The sequence below is a fragment of the Gymnoscopelus microlampas genome (assembly GCF_963454915.1).
Source record: "Gymnoscopelus microlampas genome assembly, chromosome: 7".
NCBI classification, from domain to species: Eukaryota; Metazoa; Chordata; class Actinopteri; order Myctophiformes; family Myctophidae; genus Gymnoscopelus; species Gymnoscopelus microlampas.
In genome coordinates, this window is record NC_139944.1 from 40,639,904 (window position 1) to 40,663,583 (window position 23,680).

At 41.3% G+C, this 23,680-nt stretch overlaps 1 protein-coding gene across 4 annotated transcripts; it reads right to left on the reverse strand.

Annotated features, from left to right (window-relative positions):
- Positions 1 to 575: 575 nt before the first annotated feature.
- phf20a (PHD finger protein 20, a) lies at positions 576 to 22,477 on the reverse strand. 4 transcript variants are annotated; one of them, XM_084061345.1, is made up of 18 exons: positions 22,339 to 22,477; positions 20,884 to 20,988; positions 18,249 to 18,355; positions 17,679 to 17,850; positions 14,619 to 14,703; positions 14,433 to 14,509; positions 12,763 to 13,378; positions 12,555 to 12,605; positions 12,192 to 12,458; positions 11,696 to 11,881; positions 10,775 to 10,870; positions 9,971 to 10,126; positions 8,426 to 8,607; positions 8,091 to 8,190; positions 6,312 to 6,507; positions 4,954 to 5,428; positions 3,135 to 3,315; positions 576 to 2,074 (listed from the first exon to the last, which is right to left on the reverse strand). In XM_084061345.1, exons 2-18 carry the CDS (start codon positions 20,911 to 20,913, stop codon positions 1,932 to 1,934), a joined length of 3,120 nt encoding a protein of 1,039 aa, XP_083917471.1. In that variant the 5' UTR covers positions 20,914 to 20,988; positions 22,339 to 22,477; the 3' UTR covers positions 576 to 1,931. The 4 variants fall into 4 exon arrangements, with proteins under 4 accessions (XP_083917471.1, XP_083917470.1, XP_083917473.1 ...); XM_084061344.1 differs by having other exon boundaries at positions 11,684 to 11,881; XM_084061347.1 differs by lacking the exon at positions 9,971 to 10,126.
- Between the last annotated feature and the right edge of the window lie 1,203 nt (positions 22,478 to 23,680).

Genomic DNA, 23,680 nt, shown 5'->3' on the forward strand with positions numbered 1-23,680 from the left:
TAGGGTCCACATGAAAGTTCCCCAGGGGTCGGATTTGGCCCGCAGCCGGCCGGCAGTTGAACAGCACGGCAACACATTGAATATTTTTCTTCCTGGTAGGGAATCAACAAATATATTTGCTGCCCTATCACCACATTATGCTGATCCAATTTGAGAGATTGATTAGAATTCACATTTTAGTTGTGTTTTCAATCAACTTGTGTGAGTCAAGCACATAAATAGGATGAGCAAAGTTACTCCGGAGATGCAGCCTTTGACTTACTTTATTGCAAGCAGTATATCCAACTGTACACCTGAGGTGAAGATGCTGACTTAATAATACTGTACATTTGCTTTTCCTAAGAAACTTTTCCTGGGTAACTATAATTTTCTGTCCCATGACATTATGCTGACTCAATTTGAGAGATTAACCGACTAAACCTGACATCAAGTAGTATTTCCAGCTGTACAAATGAGGAGCTCAGCGGGGCCAGTTTGTTTTTCACAAAGGTCAAGCCAAAGTCATGTCATGTTGCGAAACCACATAACTTGGAATTAAGAAATGTCTGCGACAAGATCGTGGTCCACACAACAAGTAGGCTATAACAATGATAGTTTATTTATGTACCGGCAATTCTGCTTGCATTGTTTGACATCTCCCCTGCTTCTAGGCCAGACACATAAACCCAATTTATGCTTTGTCGCACGACTGTGTCACTTATTTTTGGTGAGCGACACTGTTATGCGACAACATATAAACTTGGCTTTACAGTACAGTAGCATACAATGTTATCCTTTTTTGGAGAATAAGGTTTACTTTTCAATACAAAGATCCCGAGAAGAGCACATTTTTTGAATGACGTTATTTACAAAGAATACAAAATACTGCAAATAAACAGGTGAAACAAGAACAAGGAGAAAGAAATTACAAATCAGTTGAGTATAGTTTGTCACTGACAGAGTACAAGATGCTAGGTTTAGAACAGACAGGTCCACATACAGCGAATCATAAATCAAGTACTACAGCAACAACGATGCAAGAGCAAGTGGGAATAAGGGATACTGTAAATGACAAACTTATAGAATAGATAGATACAACAATGGGAATACCCTTTCTTTATGAAATGAGCCAAAACACATATTACCGCAAAAAAGAAAAACAGAAAACCAAAACTCACTCTTGTCACCATCTCATATAGCAGAGTTTAAGATGCCTTTGATTCCAGACAAAAAAAAAAGACTTTCACAGTGTGGTATAAAAACTAACCATTGAAAAGAAATATTACTGATATGATTATACAGTGCTTTTATATGTTGAATGTCTTCAAGTTACACTCTGTCCACACTGAGCGCAAACAGAAGTTTAAACATAGTCCGACATGAGGGGATGTTGACTTAACTACTTTAAATATTGTTAAAGACCAATAAAAGAGTGATCTTCCTTTTAAAGACTATTGCAAAGAGGCCGTGTGGGTTACATGGATCAGAATTGAGATCTTTGAATAGTAAAGCTTTTAAACATAAAGCACTGTGTGTATTGAGATAAACGGGGTAAGCTCAAACAGTAGCTCAGACTAAAAGGCATTCATATGGTTTTGGGAGTTGCACTGGAACCATTAAATTGTCAACCTGGCCCTATGCATTTTCTCCTGCACATAAGAGGTTACTTTTGTGTGTTAAATCCTGATACGCGATGCTTGCTTTCCATACATGTTCATATGTGGTTACATCACTGGCCGTTAGGTTGGATCCCTGCACACACAACCTTTCAAGGTGGACAAACACCGGCCGACTTCATGTGAAGAAAAAAGCCCTGGGCAATTTGAAACAATATGCGCTTGCTTTTTCAACATCTCGACATCACTCCAACCCGAGGCCACCAGGTGTCTGCTCTGGCTGCTTCCTCTCTGGTTGCCTCAGTAACTTGTGGCCAGAACCGCTCTCTGACGCCCTCATGTGGAGCTATACAGGGCAATCTGCTGCACCTTGCCCAGTTCGGTCAACAGCTGCTTCATGCGGTGTTTGAGCTGAGGCAGGCGGGCCAGGGGTTCTGGCGGCTCCAGCTCCCCAGTGTAGTCCAGCCAGCTCTCCAACACTGAGAGGGAAGGAAAATCATGATTTAAGTAAAGTATTATATACCTGCGATTCATTTGTATATATGGCATAGAGGTAAAGTTGCAGTCTCTAGTGTATAATGTATATCATATTATATTTTCATTTATTGTCAAAAGATCTGTCACTCTGGACTATAGATAACTAGGTGCCAGGGGAACATGAGACACCATAAATTAATCTGACTACTACTACCAATCACTTTGACAGCTTACCAGCCATGATTTCAAGATTCTGTTCAACACAAAAAAATGTAGATCGCTGGTAAAACAGCAAATATGGATTTTGGGAAAGGGAAGTAGTCACTGTAGCTGGAGGTAGTTTCAAATCTCATTTTGAACCAGCCACTGTGGTTAAGGGTAGTTTCAAACCTTGCTTTGTTGTGGAGACTAGGGATGCGCAATACAGTCAGCTTATCAGAATTGCCAATAGAATATGTTATTGATATGTTGATGGAGTTGGTGTTGATGGAATAGACACCAAAATAAATGTTATATGTGTTCTACGTTTATGCTTAAGTAACTTTCTCATTTCCTTCAGTGAATTCGGGCACCTGATAATGTCATGTTTAGTTAAATCAGGATAAAGAACATGGTGATATTGCAATGAGACATGTGAAATTAAACACCACTAGTGCAGTACAGCCCGTCAGTCGTGGGTGACAGCCGTCAACCACAGGCAGTACCCATAAGAGTACCAGGAAGCCAGAATATGAAATCAGTACTATGACATCAGTCATTTCCATTTTTGGACATATCAAGAGACACACACAGAGATTTCTGGAATTTTATGAAAATCATCAGTTGTTGCTAAAACTAGGGAACCAGGAGACCTGGTACTGCCAGACCCATAGTGGTTGAAATCTGAATGGCCGGACTTCGCATGACGTGTGTGCAGAGGAAAAGAGGGACAGAAAAGAGGAAAAGAGGGACAGAAAAGAGGGACAGACGGACAGACAAAGCCTCATGTAGGCCGACCCTCTGGGTCTGGCAAATATCAATATAGTGCATCCCTCGCTGAGATCACTCCCCTACGTGTCTTACCATCCAACTCCCTCTCAATGATGTCCATTCTGTGAGAGACTTCATCCTGGACTGCATCGATGTGGTCCAGGAGGTTCATCTGCCACTGCTGCTGCTGCCGGCTGTCGTCCGGTGCTCCTCTGGAACAGGTAATCCCCTCCTCCTTGGCTTCTGCCAGTGATCGCCGGCCGGCGTTTGAAAACTAAGAGACATAAATGAGGGAAATGTTCAAAGTGACACAATTGAGATTTTATTCTTCTTCCACCACAACTTCAAACTTAGAAATCTTAGAAATTACATTCCAGGGCCTGGATGTCAACACCAGCATAATATAATTGATTCCTGCTAATTTAACACTTATAATGCAGAAGATTACCAAACACACTGTACGGACGATCTATCGGTCTCCATTCGTGTCTGCCTCTCTCTACAAGGCTACGAGGCAAGCATGAGCCCCCCCTTCCCCGTGGGCTGGCTATGCTTATTTATACTTTATACAGTTGGAATGTCATATTTCAGTGCACTGCACGCTAGGTGCACTGAGTGTGCGACCCTACTCAGAAGCAGGGATGTCCAGTGCGTTGACTCCGAACACTGATGAAAACAACAATGGTGGAAGAAGTAATAGCTAAATGCCTTCTAGACGAGGCTAAATGCATGGCAAAGAAGCCGAGTGCTACTGCCAGTCATTGCTTCCAGTAAACTGTTATTATCTAACACCCGGCACATGGGGCCAGTATAGGAAGCAGTGAGGGACAATACAGATGAAAGGCATGGAGGTGCAAGCAACAATACATTACCATCCCTAGGCAAGGTGTGTTGTTTTTACTGACCGTTTGTAAATCAACTGAACTAAGCGCGCACGTACTAAGCGCGCACGTAGTCTGTGACATCACCGCCAGAGCACTCTGAAAACTGAGCAGATTCTCTGTGCATACATCCGAAACGCAGCCTAGATCTCAATGAGAACGCCTACAAGCTCTATCTTTGGTAGCTATGTGTGGGCTGGTTCCTGAGCATTTACAGCCAAATTGAAGCAAATCTAGAAGGAAAGAATGTGTATCTAATTTCACTATTTTTATACATCAAAACCAACACATAAATGAAAAGAACTACATTTGAAGAAAAATGGACACAGGGCATTCTGGTGAGGTAATAAGTTAGCGTGACCACATAATAGACCTTTTTTTCACGGCAGCCATATTGACATAAATAGTAGGGTAATGTTAGAGCCTGTGTTACAATGTTACACCCCATACAGTACAGGCAATGATACCAATTAAAGTTGTGTCCCATTCAGGCCAAACAGAGTCAGGGTGCTGCTGCTATGCATGTTGGCTCACTGGAAAGGCTCTGCTACTTTATAGGTCGTCCTCAGACGACTACACTAAACAGAATGAACCTTTAATTTGTATTGTTGTTAACACCTGTAACATTACCCTACTATTTATGTCTATATGACTGCCGTGAAAAAGATCTATGGAATCTGTTATGAACTGTGCTGCATATCATCACCTTGCTCTCTGATAAAGCAGAAATGTCTTAAAAAAGAAAAAGGAGAAGTGGAAATAACAGCTAAGCGGTGTTACGAAAGAGTGCATATGACATTTGTTTCAAATTATTTAAATACATTATTGATTGCTTTCCGCTCTGAGCAATAATTCTGTTTCAGTAGACAGAATTTAGGCTTTGTCCTCTTTTTTTCTTGTTTCTTATTTTGTAATGGCAACCAGTGCAGTAAATGACGAAAGTTGTTGAAAATTGTTTGAATATTGGCTCACCAAAATAACCAAACAGTTGCAGTTTGAACATGCTTGTCCCTTGTGGAGCAGACGCTTACCCTGGTGGTAGCGTTGAATGCTTTAGGCCGGTCCGCTTCCAGCAGTCCCCCGTAGCGCTGCTCTCTCTCCAGTAGGTCCTCCGTGCTCCGCATGCTGTCCTCCAGCTCCGAGCCCTGTCGCGTCTCCACCACCAGCCGCTGCTCCACCGCAGGGTAGTACGCCCGTGGCTTCTGGTAGCAGTGCTCGCTGAAGATGTACGAGTCCTGGAACGATATGTATGGCGAGGAGGAAGAGGAGCAGGATGAAGAAGAGGAAGATGAGGAGGAGGAGGAGGCGGCAGCAGCGGCGGCGGCCCGACTCAGCTTCTCCAGGGCGTTGGACATCAGGATCTCGCCGCGTGTCATGTCTTCGTCGTAGGTGGTCGCGGGGGACGGGGCTGCGTCTGTACTGGGACACGAGTCGTAGCTCTTCCACGGCCGCTCCGACTGCTTCCACGGCTGACACCACAGCCGCAGGTCTGGGTGGGTCTTACTCCTTAATTATTATTAAAAAGATTATCATTGTCAGTTATCAGACCACTATCGCCCCTCCAAAATCTGAATTAAATATCTTTATTTTTAACCTTTCAACGGTTTTTGTTTTACCCCAGTCTAGTGTCACTTTTACCTGTATCCCACGTGCATTCCTTTTAATTGTTGTTTTCTAGTGTTACCGTCGACGGCATGCCTCTTTTGCACTACAGTACTTCCTATTTATAATCTATACAAGCAGTAGTGAGTCTCCAAGACCCACAGAGGGTCATTCAAGTCCCCAATACAATTTGTGAGTAATTGTAGTGTTTTTCTTTAGAGTAGCCGATTACTTTTTAACCATTTTTCTCGCTATACCAATTGATTCCTCCCCACACAAATACATGTACATTTTGGGGGTCCTTGACATGAAAAAGTTTGAAAACCACTGATAAAGCTAGAAGGCTTTTCGTAGTATGGGATATTAAGCCTGATCTATACCGTAATTTCCGGACTATAAGCCGCTACTTTTTTCCCATGCTTTGAACCCTACGGCCTATACAACGGTGCGGCTAATCTATGGATTTTTACAGCTAACGGCCACTAGGGGACCTTCTAAATCTATGGATTTTACACCTGCGGCTTATAGTCCAGTGCGGCTTGTATACGTACACATTTGTTTTTTTCCCTAAATTTGGCTGGTGCGACTTATATTCAGGTGCGCTTTATAGTCCGGAAATTACGGTACTTAGTTTAGAGTGCATAAGGTTCTATTGTTTGATTTTATAATGTATTCTGTGCTCTTGCTTCTGCAACTTTACATTATCGTGCTCTGCTATGGTGAAAAAGAATTCCCCCGGAGGATGTACAGTATATGCACATATCAATCAATCTATTCTTGTACTCACTGTAAGACACTCATTTTGAGCTGCAGCCCACTAAGAATCTCCACCACGTGGTGCACATCCCCCAGTAGTTGGTGGGTAGCAGCGATCTTCTTGGCATTTTGATGCGAGTAGTTCTCTTCGAGGAAAGATAGGCCGTACATGTGGCCATTGCTCAGCCACTCTCTGTCATACCAATAGCGCAGGCTCTGCCTCTGGCCTGGAACACATATCAAACACATGGACATTGGAAAAGGGGTGGAACTGTAATAGTTGTGAGCATCATCAAACTTTAACTTACAAAAAATGAGGGGAAAAGACATTAATTCATGGAACAGAAAACATAGAGAAAAGAAAAGAAAAAACAAACTGAATTATTTGACATGGATATTCTTATCAGTTAAGCCTGGAGGTCAATATAAGATGGTGTCGTGGTTGGTATACTGACATTATAGAAATGACTGTTGACTCTCATAATAATCCATGCTCATTTTCAAAATACTCGCTGACGCTGACCCATTCCTTAAATCAGCTGCATCATACCTTTGTCCACTAGATGGCAAATAATGAATTCCTAAGTCAAACCTCTTTGCTGCTGTATTAGGGGCCATATAGAAAATGTTTTCAGTGTGTAAAATAGAAAGTGCAGCTAAAAGCAAAAAAAAAACAATCAACCAATCAATAAATAAAGGTAAAATATTTAGCAAATCACCATTATGTGTAAGCATGCTCATTTAATTTAATTGTTTTTGTAAATTATTTTGTTTCCATTTTGTCCATATTCAATAAACGATACAGAATGTACCTGAAAGGTTTTGTCAACATAAGCTAAAGCTCACTGTATCATTAAAAGCCCTCTTCAGGCTAAAATGTGATTTCAAAATGCAGCACTTGTAAGTTTTCCTGGCATATTGATATGCAGATGCACAAATCTGAATAGCTTGTCTTAATTTTAGATAAAGTAGTCTTGTCTAGTGTTTTCTTACACCATTTCAATATGGAGGGCAGTGAATGACATTTAAAAATGAATGCTGAGATCTACTAAATTATACAAGGTGGTGCAGTGCAAGTGAGTTGTTCTGCAATGTGGGAGTCAACACTTTTCATGCCCTATTGAGAAACCTGATGTACAAATTTATGTGCCGACTGAATGAGTCTCTTAGAATTCTATTAATATGCTGCTGTGTAACCCCAGCCTCAGTGTTACAAGATATCGGTCTACTTTCTGGAAACACTGGTATGATTGTCTCTTGTAATAGCTGATGTTTTTATGGTATGGGGTAGTGTTCTTTGTGTATGTATGTATAGTGTTTTTTTTATAGTTTGCTTTTAATGGATCCCTGAGTCTGACTCTACACAAATAAAGTTGAATGATATACACTGCCTACAAAAGTTGTTGTTGAGATGGGCATTCGCTTCTAATGGCAAGATGTCCAAATTAGACTGGTATGGTCATTCAAGACATAATTGAACATTTTAAATTATAATAATATGAAACAATAGAAACATTACAAATATGAATAGTACAAACATTAAATAACCAGGATACAATTTTCTGAAATGTCTAATCAAACAGGATAACATTACGTTTAATAAAAGACAGCTTTCTATGCACGTTAAAAAACATTTGCACATTTAGAGGGGGCAATGTATCACGTGTCATTTTTCATTTCAAGTATAAGTTTATTTGCATCTGGGACCATGTACAAAATACATTCATCTCAAGCAATGACAAAAGATGCTTTGTACCAGCCACTAGTTGATTTCAAGCCAGATTTAAACTGTTCCATCATTTCAGCTCACCTGGTGGGTCTCTGCAAATGTAGCAGGCGTATCTCTCGGGAACATTCTCTTCCAGAAGGCCCATACAAGTCCCATGCTGCCAGCACAAACACTCCTCACACTGTGGGAAAGACAAACAACATGCATTTACTGAACAATGGTAACTACATTTGGAGGATGATGAAATCTCCACAATTACACTGTGACAGACATAACATTATTCATACAAACGCCTGGTCTGCAACTCATAAATTATAATTTACTTGTACGCATGTTACACTTTGGTATCATTAGCAGCCATTAGGTGAGATGAGGGAGTGAGGTGTTACCACCACTACCACAGCTGAGCAGCTCACCTGGATCATGAAGTCATTCTCCTCTTCCACCTCGCAGACGCACCTCACGATCTCCTGATCGCTCATATCCAGGGCAACAGAGTCCACGCTCAAGGGCGGAGAAGTGGAGTCCAGATTCACCCCGAAGTCGTCGTCACTCCATCCACAGCTGTCAGTCGACCAATCACTCAAACTATCCTCGTCTACGGCGGCAGCAGGGACAACAAAAAGTTAACCACTCAAAACCATAGGTTGTTGACCGGAGTCCCTTGAGGCTCTGTACTAGTGTCTTTTCCTTTTCGGTCTACATTAAATATCTTTGCTGAAAATAGCTTGTCGATGTGCTATTTTCTGCGAAGGTTTTCCCCAGAATACGGATGCTGGTAATTTACTCATTCACTGCCTGAAATATTTCTGGCCGCGTTTGCCCACTGCCAAGATTTTTCATCTTTCATCAAAAAAGTACTCAGGAGCCGAGATACAGAATTTTTAAGTTTTAAGTTAATAAGGAAGTGGATGGGAGTCTAGATCTTCGAAAAATCATATCTCCTTGGTCTTTGGGTCAAATTAAAAATTCATTTTTTTAAGTCGTTTTAGTCATTCTAGGCAGGCATGGCTTATGGGACAGAAGTCGTTTTAGTCGTTCTAGGCAGGGAATGAGTTAACAACACTGACATAACAGAAAAAGTGCTCCTCGGAGCACAAGTCTCCGCCAGCAGACTTGTGTTGGGAATGTTGGGAATGTTCTAATTCTTATGTTCTAATTCTTACAAAAAATAGAACATGTTACTGTGTCATAGTAACATGACACAAGTGTCCAATCCGTCTGTATAAGTGTCCTATCCGTCCTGTCTGTATAAGTGTCCTATCCGTCCTGTCTATGTAAGTGTCCTATCCGTCCTGTCTGTGTAAGTGTCCTATCTGTCCTGTCTGTGTAAGTGTCCTATCCAATTGTTACAGTATCCGCCATTTCTCAGCCATTTCGTGATTATTCCTGTCTTACCTCACTTTGAAAGAGGCTAAAACTCTTTCAAAGTGACACATGTATTTATAGGCCGCTATACGTCACTAGCCAATCAGATCACACTATTTCACCGTATTGTCACATGTCACGTGAGGCTTGACCAATGTTAGCTTGGCCGAGGGGGGACGGGACGGAAAGTGAAAACAATGTCTCCTGGCGGAGACAATTATACCAATTACATCCTCCCAGCTCAATTAGTATATATTTAACAAATGTTAATTATATTTCAGCTTTTCATGAATCATGAGGAAGGAATTGTATAGTAAAGCAAGCCACAGCAGGAAAAATAAAACCCCCTTCAGGATTTAATCAATCAACCATAAAAATCCCGTCTCATTTGTGACAGCAGCCCAAGTCGACTCCCTTTTCATACCATGGAATGTGAAGAATTGAGTGTGAACATTTAGACATTTGACATGGATCAAATTGAAAGGACGGTTGGCTGATGGATTGATTCCCAGCAGGCAAGACAGCAGAGGGAAGAGAAAACACTTGCAGTGAATAGATTCACACACGCACACCCACTCACAAAATATACCCACCATCCACATGTATCTGCTCTGATTGGCTGTATCCGGGCCTGCAGCGGTAGGCCTCAGGGTTGTGATTGTGTGAGAGGGGGAATTTGATTGGCAAATTCAATTTGGACTGAAGACCCAATACTGAGATGTCAATATTCTCCTCACTACCTGTATAGTCTGTTAATACAGGGAAGGAGGGGGGGAGCAGATGCAGAACAGAAGTGTCAACTTTGGAAACAAGACCGAGCCTACAGGTTGACAGACTGTGGTACAACAAACACTATGGAGGTGCATGACAATAATTCAGTGAACATTCAGTGAACATAGCCCATGTTAAAGGCAGTGTTTTCAGATTGTGAAGTAACCAGTCAGGGGATGCCTGCATTGTGAGTTTGTGCATGCTCTGCACACTTCTCCACATCAATCTTAACCAACTATATTGGATGCTAGTGTTGGGTTAGGTATTACTAACCGCACGTCGCACGACAACTGAATATTAACCAGGAGCACTTTCAGAAATGTTGTATTAGAGGGAGGGAAAAAATAACCCCAGTTGACTTCAAATCAAGCTGCAACATCAATTAGATACAAAACAATAACAGACAGTAATGATTGGTGTGATGAGGAGCCAGTGACAGATGGCGTGGAGATGGAATGCTCACACACACACACACACAGAGCTTCAGCCACCACACTGAGATTAGTGAATGGAGGCTTTATGTGCCATGGGCCAATCCACAATCACCATGTCACAGCAAGTGCGCATGCAGTAGGAGCAGAAAGGATGGGAGGCCCCATGCAGGTCCACAGCATCCCCCATCTTACCAGATTTGGCCCTCCTTTTTTTCTTCTTCTTCTTCATTTTAATGCGAAGGAAATCTTTCTGTTTGGGCTTCTCTCTCAATCCGTCTTTCATAGAGGCTGTGGGGACAATCAAGTGGCAAGAGGTAAGTCCCACGTGGGCTCAGTTAACTTAGCAGGCAGAGAGCACTTTCTAGTGAACAAATGTGAAACCTTGACTAGCCATGTAATTTAATATCATATGCTTCTTTATTACTAATCTGTGAGCTTTTTCTGCAGTCACATTCCAGAATGCCTACAACAGTAATCTCTATAACAGTTTCCACTTTTAACGTTGCATTCAGAATACATTGTAAGAAAAACGGGCTGCACAATTCTACGGGCTGCACAATTAATCAAAAAACATGATTTTATGTTTTACAACTATGTAACCATGAAACATTGTAAAAACCCATCTCCACATCCATCAGGCTTACTGAGGGACGATAAAATCACACAGGCCAAAGATACACCACCGATAAGTACAATGAGCAACAAAAGTATTTCTATAATTTTATAATAATATATATAGTCATATGTGACAATAAAAAAACAACACCACAGCCACTACTTCCAGCATGCGTTATGGAGAGAAGCTAAGCATTAAGATCCAAATTCTCTGAATGTGTGTTCTGATGTCATGTTGCAGTGGGCGTCCTGTGTGTTCATGCACTGACTGTTAAGTGGTTGCTGAAATATGTGCCAATGTAATTATGCTAGATATGATAGCAGAATTATAATCATTATAACAGAAGCCAGAGACAATATGAATTGTCTATGGCTTCTGATGCAGTCACACCATGACACCACTCGGTAGGTCATTTTGCATTGACAAAGGAGGCCCGCATATAGTGTATTCCGCAATAATTTCCAACTACAAACAGCTTCTCTCACCATCATACTGACCAATATCAAAGCTGCTGTTCTCCCCATCTTTGTCCTGCAGTTGGCATCCGTTCCTTTCCAGCTGGTTCTCCTTGCTCTTCTCTCTGAGCAGCGACCTCTGCTGCTGGCCCTGGGTGTCAACAGCAGGTGGCGCTGATGTCCGTCTGCCTGCAGTCTTAACTTCACTGCGGGATGTTCCTCCAGGGTCTGATATGGAAAAGAAAAACAAATAATTCATATTTTAGCAAAACCAAGCACAGTATTTTTTCTACAATAGTGTGGAAAACATGTAAGTATGTGATCATTATTTATTACATATAACAGATTTAACAACCTGGCAGAGACCTATGCTCATAGGAGAATACTTTTCTAGTTTTAATTTAGTTTGCTTGACAGCTTTCCTGCCATAATGGCAGTGTAAACAGATGAAACATGACTCTGCCACGTGATTTCCAGAGCTCTATAACGTTCGACCTTGTATAAAGAGACTGCAAGCCTTGACATAACAGGAACTCACGCATAGAGGCAGAGATAGTGCGCCTTCTCTTGGGACTCTCGAGGGTAGCGATGGCCTGCTTCTCAGAGGCCCTGGTCTGGATGATCCTTGTGGGGCTGAGGTCGGCCTCCGGGGGCTGGTCCTCCCCGTGGTAGTATTTCATGTGATAGTGCAGCAGTTTGGCCTTGCGGAAGGACTTGGTGCAGCCTGGAGCACTGCACTTAAAGGGGTTGTGGTCTAGGTTGATGGACAGGACTGGTGGAGGCTGGTTTTTGATAACTCTGTACACTGAAAACAGGCCACAGGAGTTCACGAGGAGGTCAGTGGAGCGGTTTAAGAGAACACTGCTGAATTGGTGCAATATCAGGAATGTTAAATACTCACATGGTTCTCTGCTGAATCTGTTGGGGTTGTGAAAACCTTGCTTTCTTACAGCTATTAAAACAAAATGAAATACAAGTCACTTAGCGATTGACACTCAAGTCTCAGAAATATGCTCAGGTCCTATTTACCATTCACTGCACTTGAGTTCACACTCAAATAATTTCAGTAGAAACCATTCCCTCTAATCCTTCATACGCACTTCACTTACGTTTTAATGGCTGTGAGGGCAGCACCTCCCCCGTGGGTGGAGGAGGCTTATCTGACTGGATGCTTGGCTTCTGTTCCTCGTCACCATTGGATTCTGGGGCTGTCATAGCAACAGACACTTGTCCCGGCTGTGCCAACGTCTGACCGGGCATCTCTGTACATGGCTTGGACACCTCTGTATATGGCTTAGTTCCATTCAGTTCCACTTCCACTTCCTCTTTCTTCACGTGTCCGTTTAAATGACAGGTGCTTTCCTCTAATTTTACATTCTCTTCCACTTTAAACCCATTAGTGAGTCCTGGTTCCTTCTCTACACCATTGAGCTTGGTGTTCTGATCGATGTGCTGCGTTGTGTCCTTTTCACATTTAACAGTGGGCGACTCTACCACAGTGCCCTCAATCTTGGCTTTCTTCTTGCTCTTCTCGTCAACCGCCTGGTCCGCCCACTCTTCCTCGTCCTCACTGTGGCTGTCCTCCTCCTGGTCTGACGTGCTGCGTCTGGCCCGCTTGATCTTAGGGCCGCCGTTCTCCTGAGAACTCCCTTCTCTTCCATTTTGGACCTTCCTAACCATGTTCTTATCAGTGGCCCGAGACCGCCCTCCGATGACACTACCTTTCTGTTTGTCAGCAGGGGAAAAACACACACACACATGAGTTTAAAGTGATATTGTACATCATTAAAACCATGGGTTGTATAGCTACCTGGGCACAATGTAATTAATGGCCACAAAGAACACTTGATTCTGATTGGCCAGTGGGTACGCATTACTTTCAGATAACTACACACCTTTGACATAGTGGCCATGTCACTGTTCTAAATTCATAATAAAGACTGTGCTTTATTGAGGGTTTGTGTAGAGGGTGGGTGTGTGTGTGTGTGTGTGTGTGTGTGTGTGTGTGAGATGTAACTATTGTCAGCCGATTGACTCAGTTGGTAATTATGTATAGGTCATTGCTACTCTCTCCTCGGAATAGTAAGGTAACATTTATTCCAAGGTTGATGAAGATTGGATGAAAACAGCAGATCTACAACGCTTGTAGATTGGCTATTTAAGCCAAGATATTTAGTGTAGAGCGAAAACAGGGGGGTCCTAGTATAGACCACTGGGGCACTCCAGTCAACTAAGTATATTGTATAAGCGTATTCTGCTAATATATAAAATAATTCCATCCTGGTGCGTAGTAGCAGGAAAATAAAGTGATGGTATTCATGTTATATTACCCTTGACACAAGTTCTCTAGCACAACAAAAATGGATAGGTCACTATATCAGTGTAAAGCTAGCACCCTTACCCCCGGTAGGCAAAGTAGAAGGGGAAAACGATTACGTACCAGGACTTTATACAATATATTAGCAGAATGCACTTGTTTGTATTACTTAAAGTATAGTGAAAAAGCTCTCAAAATGACTCTTATAACAGAGAGAATAGAATCGCTAATTCCGGTTCTTCAATCACAGAAAATATACAATATTCATATCCTGCCTAGGTACCTATCAACCCAAGTTTCAAACAAAGTTCAACATCACTTTAATACACCTCTTAAATACATGTGCCTAAACCTCAACATCTAACATAAACAAAACAGTCACATTGACATCTGGTGGTACACCAGATGTCTATGTGACTGTTGCTGGTGCAGAGGAATTCTGGGTATTTATTACAAATGTACCTCTTTAACAAAAGGCTTCACATGAATCCCCTTCACTGTCTGGATGACTCCATCATAGAACTTCACAGTGTAGGACGCTGAAGAGGATAGAGGAAATCATATTAATGCAAAGTACATTTCCACAATCGTTGGCTGATATTTATAACACATTATAAATGCCGTTATAAAGAGGTCAGTGGTACTCACCATCTTTATTGACCGAAAGAACCTTTGCCGGGTAGAGGCGGCAGTCAGACCAGCTGGCCAGGACTTTTTCATTCACATGAAACTCCTGGAAGGAGGACAGAGGTAGCAATCACTTTACAAGTAGTCTACCGTACGTACATTTATTTATGGAGGCACTCTGACACCACCTTCGCTGCTCACTCGTGCAGAGCTCCGGCTGTCTATACCAGTCTCCCAACTCACCGGCAACCTGGTTGTGTACGTTTGCACAACAATAGACAGCAGTTACCTCGTCGCTCTTACGTTGTCAGACACAGTAAAAACACAATGAGTATGCAGGTAAGTATCACCTGTAGCCAAGCCGAGACGGTTTGCTGCTGTGGTTTAAAATGTTGTTCAAGGAAAGAGTTGACGTTAACCGTCAACGGATATGAGACGATAATTAGATAAGACTTATTTTTGTTCTGTGAGTTCAAGGGCAAACCTGTGTCTCTCATATGCTCTTTACAAGTGGCTGTTGCACTTGTCACAGTGATAAAAATATGACAAGTATGCAGGAAGAAGCAGAACGCAAAAGTTAAACTTGAAGCTTGAGGCGTGAAGCAGTGCTGAAAAAACATCAATCCTATTCTCCAGAAGTGGGGAGAGATAGTATCGGGATGTTCAGGGGAACTCTGTGAGCAGGCTTTCTCCGTAATGAACAGCTATAAATCTAAACTGTGCTCGCAGGTGACACATAGACATATAAATTACATTATGAAAATAACTGCTTCGAAACTGGTCCATGATGTTGACAGGCTGGTTAAAGCCAAGAGATGTCAGGTGTCTGGAAGCAAAGTTACAGACACTGTACAATGCACTGCGACATGTACGAAAGATTCCAAAGAAAAGTAGCTAATAAAAAGTGCAGGGATAGTATTATACATTTCTGTATGCTAACATTCAATTTCATATTAATGGAAAGGGATCCCAAAACAAATGTCATCATTTTGTTTTCCCCATCTCTCATCACACATTTCTTGTAGTCTATGACTATAATACAAATCATAAATGTAATCTTCTTCATGATCAACAACATTTGTAAAGTTACACTGTAGTTACAGAAGATATTGAGACGGGTTGAAAAACCTAAAGCAGTGACAGCTGTAGGAGTACATGCGGCCATGTACATTTGCTTGTGCTTAGTGGGTCCAGGACTACATATTTATGGAACTACGTGAAATATATTTAACTACCTGCTAGTGCCACCTTCAGTTGAGAGACATTTTCATATTTTGGTGAATGACGCATGAACTGTTTGGCTTAGGAGCCTTATGTGGCTACCTTCTTATGTGCCGTTGTGCACCTTATGTCTTGCCTCACATACATACCTGCTGCTATTTACACCTGTGACAAATCAAACTGATTTGTATTTATGTATTTACTTTCTAATAATAAAAATAATAATAATCCATTTTGTCTTTGTTTTTTGGGGTCTGCTTTTGATGCAATAACGTTACCTGAGGCTAGTATTTTGTGGCACACGCTCTAAAAGAAAACAGGCAAGTAGCCTAGCAATCTACTGTAGTATCCGTTCTGTCAGTCAGTTTGATATGACACTATTAAATAAGTTAACTAGAGTTTTGATTACAAATGTATCGACATTGAAATGTAATAAATACATCATAGATTTAATTGATTGATAGAATTCATATGGTGCAACATAATTATAGGCTTTATATTGCTCCGATTTGGATAATGCAGAATGAACACAGCATATGAATAGTTATAGTGGGGGTAGGACATGTTTAATGTGGATTCTCTCAGTTCTAGATTGGATGCTGCAGCACTTTTGCAGGGTAGTGGTGGCAGGTTCCAGTAATTCATGTTGATGTAAACATACCGAGATGTTTAGAACACAACTCTAACCTTCCCTGGACAAAATCATCAACCATGGTTCTGGAGTCTGGACTGGTCCAGCGACTACACAACTGCGGAGAACATCTCCAACCTCCATTACCACCAACGCATTGTGCCAGCAGGAGTTATTAATACACTGGCCTGGTTTGACACGTCAAATACATAAAGCTGTCATGTTTGTAGTTTAGCACTAAGCACACAACCAACTTTTGTTGCTGTGGAGATACTGGTAAGCTTCTGCACCTTTCAGATTAACCATCGCATTACCATACACCACCATCAATTCCATGAAATATGAACACATTATGCCGAACGTTATTTTGGGCTATTTTACGATCCGCCCAGGTGGGTACTGTTCACAGGTGGGGGATCACCCCAACCCCTTCCCGTTTCAGATGACTGGATGAATGTTCCCATTGTATTTGCATTGTTAAAAACAGTAGTTATAAAACACAACCTACTATTAAAACCACAACAGTGCACAGATAGAGGGGGAGAGGGGGGAACATACGGGGTGGATTCAAACCCGGGCTGTGGACCGACTATATAGCCTTATTTTATTTTTGTGGTAAGCATTCTTACCAGATACCACACCTCAGCTACCAAATTGTGAGTAAAGAACCAATATAATACAATTATTAGGGGTGTGAATCTTTTGGTATCCTGCGATTCAATTCATATTCCGAAGCTGGTAAGGCACATTTTTAAAGAGTCGTAGAAAATAAGAATCTTAATTTCTACATTAATTGATTTTTAGGGTCGGCCGGGTAATTGGAAGTGGATGTGGAAAGTACATTAAAATAAATGCATAATAGAAAACATTTTAATTCGTTATCTCTGTCGTACCAATAATACTATGCACAGGCAGCCATTTTCTGGTTGTGCCTTTAATATACTTCACAAAGCTAGCAAGTAGTGGTTTGGTAGGAACCACAGAACTATGCGGGTGCTCCACCGAATCAAATGAGAAACACCAATAAAGCGCTTCAGGACAAAAGAAAATAGATGAAAACAGTGCATATATCACGTGCACTGTTTGTAATTTCCATTTGGCAATACTGAATGATTGAATGGACCTCTAAAATGCTGTTGTGATGACACTGGCCGTATGCTGCGTTTCTTACCCATACGCTGTAATAAGCAGCACATAGGTAAAGCTAAGCATAAAACAAATGTTCTTACCGGTACAGGAGAGTCGTCCTGCAGGCCCTGCCTTCTCAACTGGATCCTCTCCACAGGTCTCAGGTAGGGACTCGTCCACTCAAACCACTCATCATAGCGGTGACTCCACTGGCGGTAGTGGATCAACACTTTCTCGTCGTCATAGTCAATCTTCTCTATGTTGGCAGGATACCTAAGTTAAGGAAAGGAAATGGGGCGGCCTTCAGTAAACACCAGAAGATTTTACATGTGATTTGACATTCACAAATTCCTTTTAATGCCTTATACTATAAGGCTTATAGTAATGGTTTGTGGGTTATTCTGGGTCACAGGCTGGGCTGGTGCCTGCTCAAAGTGCCCGTCAGTGTGAAAGTGATGCAACCACACAGCTCTCCAAGCCTAAATCGATCACTAATTTTCCTGAGCCTTCACAAACACTGCTCTGTATTTTCTTAATGTATGGTAAGCACAACAAAAAGCTGAGCGTAGCACAGGTGGGAGAGAAAGAATTAAGGAATGGATGAAAAAATAGGAATTGACAGGAAGATGGCACAATTTGAGAGACAGAGAAACAGCAGGACCATGACTCACCAGTTTTTGAGGTTGTCTCTGGCCTCGAGCTGAGCTCCCACCTCAAATTTGATCCCTCTTCTGTTGGGGGGTGTTTTACTCATAATGCCCACATCAAGGCCCGCCTCCTGTAGTGTACACACACACATACAAATTAAGTTAATCAGACACAGACAAAATGACACTCATATACATGACCTTAATGACACCACTAAGAGAGAACAATAATATTGTGTCTTGCTCGGGTTACAATCTTTTTTATTTAATTGAGTGTATTTATTCAACCTTCGTTTCTCTAGGCTGGCAAGTCACTTAAGAACAAATCATTTTTTACAAGGACGCCAGCCAGGCAAGAGTTCATTTACTTCTTGATAGGCAAGGGAAATGTGACAGACAAAACATTCAACACTGAGGGATAGACAAGACTATAATTGCTAAAATAACAGGGATGGGGAAAGCAAAAACAATGCAATGCAACAAAAAGCATAAGAGAACATAGCCTTGTATCAAGATTGTAAGTATTTTTCTTATCAATTTTTACATTTGCATATCTAGCATAGATACAAAAGTAAAAGTCAGACTCGATAAAATACATTTATGATAGTCTTGATCCAAGGCTGAAGAGAACATAAAGAAAGAAAACAAAAAAAACAGCGGCAAAAAAGAAAATAACTAAACACATGACAGATCATAAAAGATGCTATGTCTAAGACTACTCAGCTTTAATTCCAGGTCATCATAACGGTTATTTAGAACAATACCAAAGGTCAGGCTTTGCATCTGAAGGGTTATTTTGATCATTGAAGTGCAAGGAGGAAGCCGGATAGTTGGGCAGGTCTACTGTTGAGGCATGTAATGACTAATACAAGCTCCATTTCTTGCTCAATCTGTACCAAACATGTTCAGCCCATAGCTGAGTGCCTTAGCCATCCACTCCACACACAGGTCAACTTTAACACTGTGCAGTGCAATGTAATACTAGTAGTATGAATTGACCATGGTTAACACAGTCACTTCCACAACAGAGTGCAAATGACTCTTTCGCATGAAAAACAATACAAATATTTACAAAACAAAAATCATGCAAAAGAGGTATTTGCCCCTCTGTCATAAAGGCATATCCCCATCATTAGATAGATCAGTGGTTCCAAACCTTTTTAGCTCAAGACCCAAAACAGAAATTAAGACGTTAGCCTGGTCACTAGTACTACTTCTTAAACATTCGTTTTCTAATTTATGGAATTTCATGAACAATCATTGAATTTGTTTTTAATTCATGAAAAATTTACCTTTTTTATGTTTAGAAATTTACTTTTGACCTATAAAAATGTGTCCGCGACCCACAAATAGGTCCCGACCTACTGTTTGGGAAACAGTGAGAGATAGAGATAGAGATAGAGAGATAGAGAGATAGAGATAGAAAGATAGAAAGATAGAAAGATAGAAAGATAGAAAGATAGATTCTGGAACTGATTTTATCACAATGTCAGAGCTGGCATGTGTGGACTACCTTAAAAATGTCAAGGACCAGCGTAACTCTTGTCTTGAGACTGTACAAATGGAGCAAAATTGACCAAAGGGTCCATTTGGTTCCATTTGTACACTCTCAGAGTTACAGACCTGTTAGGGTATTGGTTCTCAAAGTGGGGTCCGGGGACCCCCAGGGGTCCGTGGGGGCGTTCCAGGGGTGCCCCCGCGAAATGTGTTAATATAGCATCGCAATAATTTGAACCACTTTAACCTTTTATTCTAGTATTTTCAAAAATAGCAGATATACAAGCTCATAGCATGGCACGAGTGCCGTGCTATGAGCTTGTAGATCTGCTATTTTTTAAATATCGGGAAACTTTGTGCAAACATTGAATATATATATCTTTAAAGCGAACATTTGTAACTCAAATCTTTGCTTCTGGTGTCCCTGGAACAAAATATTTTGAGATGGGGGTCCGAGGCCAAATACATATCATTTTGGGGGTCCTTGACATGAAAAAGTTTGAGAACCACTGTGTTAAGGTCCCCGGATTTGCGCCCTGTGTTTTGGGGCGAGCGTTTTGGTATCCTTTGGAACCCCCTGTAGGAATAGTTACAGGGAAGTGGGAACCATTATTAAAGGACGACTTCACCGCTTTTCAACCTCTCTTCATATAATTGGTCCTCACTAATACTCATGATAAAATGGTACCATTTTTTTCTACTCGGTCTGTGTCTCAGAGGAGGGCTGTGGACAGTTCAGAGTCCCGTCTACCAGTGACATCATCAATGGGGAATCCAAGCTAATAGAAACTGCAGGCTTTCTATTCCTGGAAAGTTGCAATGCAATAAAAGAAGCCATTGTTCTCGTGTTAATAAAAATCGAAATAAAACATGTGAAATCTTGTTGGGAAAAAAAATCATGCCTAAAGATGATGTCACTGGTAGACAGGTTTCTGGACTGTCCACAGCCCTCCTATGAGACACAGTAGAGTAGAAAAAAAATGTACCATTTTATCATGAGTATTAGTGAGGACCAATTATATGAAGATAGTTTGAAAAGCGGTGAAGTCGTCCTTTAAGAGGGAATCGTTAAGGAACCGGAATCGTAAAAAATCCTAAAGGATCCCAACCCTATACAGTACAGGAGGACACATTAATTCACCCTATGACGATAATAGCTCACCTCTGGCCTGGGGAGAAGGGGTGCCTGCATCCCTTTAGTCTCAGTGCGACCCTAGAAGCACCGGATATGTTCTTTCATGCTACTTCACTGTGATCCACGTGCTTTCTGGTCAGGCGATTTTCGGATCGAAACAATGGAGCACAATAGAAGAAAAACAGTTATTCGCTGCTGGGCGGTCAGTCAACCTCCTCGAGGCGTGGTGTTGCCATATTTTGCGAGAGAAATAAGCAACCCAGGTCTAGGAAAACAAGCCCAAAAGAAGCAATAAAAATAACAGATTTAAGCTGTGAGCTTGTAGATCTGTTTATTTTCAAAAACTCTTGCAATAAAATTTGGATTATTTTTTTTTGGAAACAGTCTAACAACACAAATTATCCCTCTGGGCACAAAACATTTTCATAAAAATATTTTACAACCATTGGTTTAAATAATAATACACAATACAATAACCACTTCTTCAGCGAAATGTTTAATAAATAAGGTAGCAGCAGCAGCACAACGTGTCTTGTGAAAAACGAAAGCGATGTCATGTAAGCAAAGCATGACGCACACTCACTGACCGCTCAGATACAAGTGACACAAAAGAACATATACAAGAAATAAACAATTAAAAATACAAGATCATATAAGGTCGGAGGACAATGAAGTTGATAGATACAGCTCAAACGGATACAGAGAAACGTGTAACCTAGTCTAGACAGAAACAAATATAATAGTTTCTAATAAAGGCGTAATAATGTGTATTATGCCTAATAAAATAATAATAACAAAGTAACCCTTAAGAGAGTTTTATCCAACACACCCAGTAAACCTCCAAATTCACAGCAGAAGTTAAAAAGCCAAATTAAAGTGTCTAGTACACTTCCAGGTTAGCTATTGTTGACCATACTTGCATCTAGTAATGACAGCTTATTGTCCGGTGTTTTATAACCGAGTGGGAGTGGTGAGAAATATACCACCTCATACGTCAGGGCTTAAAGCCCACATGATAGGCTGCCAGGCCCAGAGGGCGCGGGTCTAGCGCGGGTTGTGCAGATCTAACTGGCTCTCTGTGCCGTCGCTCACACAGATATCACCGCCGGGCCTCGCTTTCAAGGCCTGCTTTCTTCATACTTTGGTTGCCGTAAAATGCACGGCGTGGAAATTGTGAGCTTTAAACTTCCCCAAGTGGAAGCGAAAGAAGCCTTTGGAGTAAACCGCGACATTAAACTCGCGCCAAATGAATGCGCGCGACATCAAACAAAGGATCCGCGACATGAACGTATATACACAACAACGCAGTACGTACTTCGTCACATTTGTTTTGAACTCCAGAGCCACCAGCATCAAGGCAAAGCCACATGCGGCATCACCCACAATCTAGGTTGTTGTCTGATGATGATGATGCCTCAACAAATGGGGCCTATTTTGCGATTATCTTGTGATACGCACATTCTCAATAGTAATAAACCTTACCTTGCTCTCCGGTCCACGCTTTCTCCGGTGCAAAGCGTGCGATCTAATCCCAGTATGTGTGCAGGTTCCAGCGCCTCCTCCGTCTCTCTCTCTCTCTGTCTGGATCCAGGACACGCAGTTGAATTTCTTTCCGTTGCATTCACCACCGGCGCGGGTAGAGTGGCGCTCGAGTACGCATGTGCAAGGCAGGACCTTTTCATAAATTCATGATAAAGAGTACTATCAATGGTACAGGTAATTGCAGTGGTGTAAAGTAACTAAGTACATCTACTCAAGTACTGTACTTAAGTAACATCTTGAGGTATTTTTGCTTTACTGGAGTATTTCCAATTTTCGGTACTTTTACTTCTACTCCACTACATCTCAAGGCAAATATTGTACTTTTACTCCACTACAATTAAAACTTTAGTTACTTTGTAGATTTTGATTATTATTATTACAACTACAAGACAGAGGCTACATTAACCACTTTAATAGCCCTATATACATTTCGGTTGGTTGATACTTTTACTTAATATAAAGTGTGAGTACTTTTCCACCACTAGTAATTGTCTACTGTAATATCGCATACCGACCTGCTTTTGTATTTAAAACATATCTTTTTACCTAATTCTAGAGCCTTAAACTAGCCTATAGAAATGTATTGTTTGCATACTTTTGACATATCATATAATTAATCATGCTTTTCCCTCATGGTCCTGTATCTAAATGAGAGAGAGAGAGAGAGGCTGCTTGGTACAAAATTAGTTTTCGCAAATAAAACATCTATCTATCTATTAATGTGAATATAGATATCCCAGATGCTACTAGAAGATGTGTTTATTGTGACCCAAGAGTAAAATGTTGAAACACACAGTGATTATAGCTTTGTACTACGACGTTATGAAGTTGTTTCTAGTGCTCTACTAATAATCTCGCCTACTCCACTTTACCTCACTGTGTGCACAGCGCCATCTACCGTCTGTCTAGTGCAACTGTTGTTTACAGTCAAATGTTCTAGGCTCTTATCTGCGACCAAAATATGCAACCTTGGACAGACATGATTCATGAACAGTTACTTAGCAAAGCATGATGGCTTAACTGTGGCAGCTTTGTAGTGTGCTACCATAGACTGTAAAATATAGCGTGATACCGTATCACTGATACAGATATGTTCATTAATGTTTCCTCTTAGAGTATATTGGCAGATGCCATGCCCTGCCTGTGTCAGCAATGATGCAATCTGGGAACCCATGATTAGTTAGCAATGATGAAATCATTAAGCACAAGAACTGTACGCTTGACATCTAATTAATATGTGAGATCTATCATGTGGAGGAGGTGAGAAGGTCAGGAAGTAAGG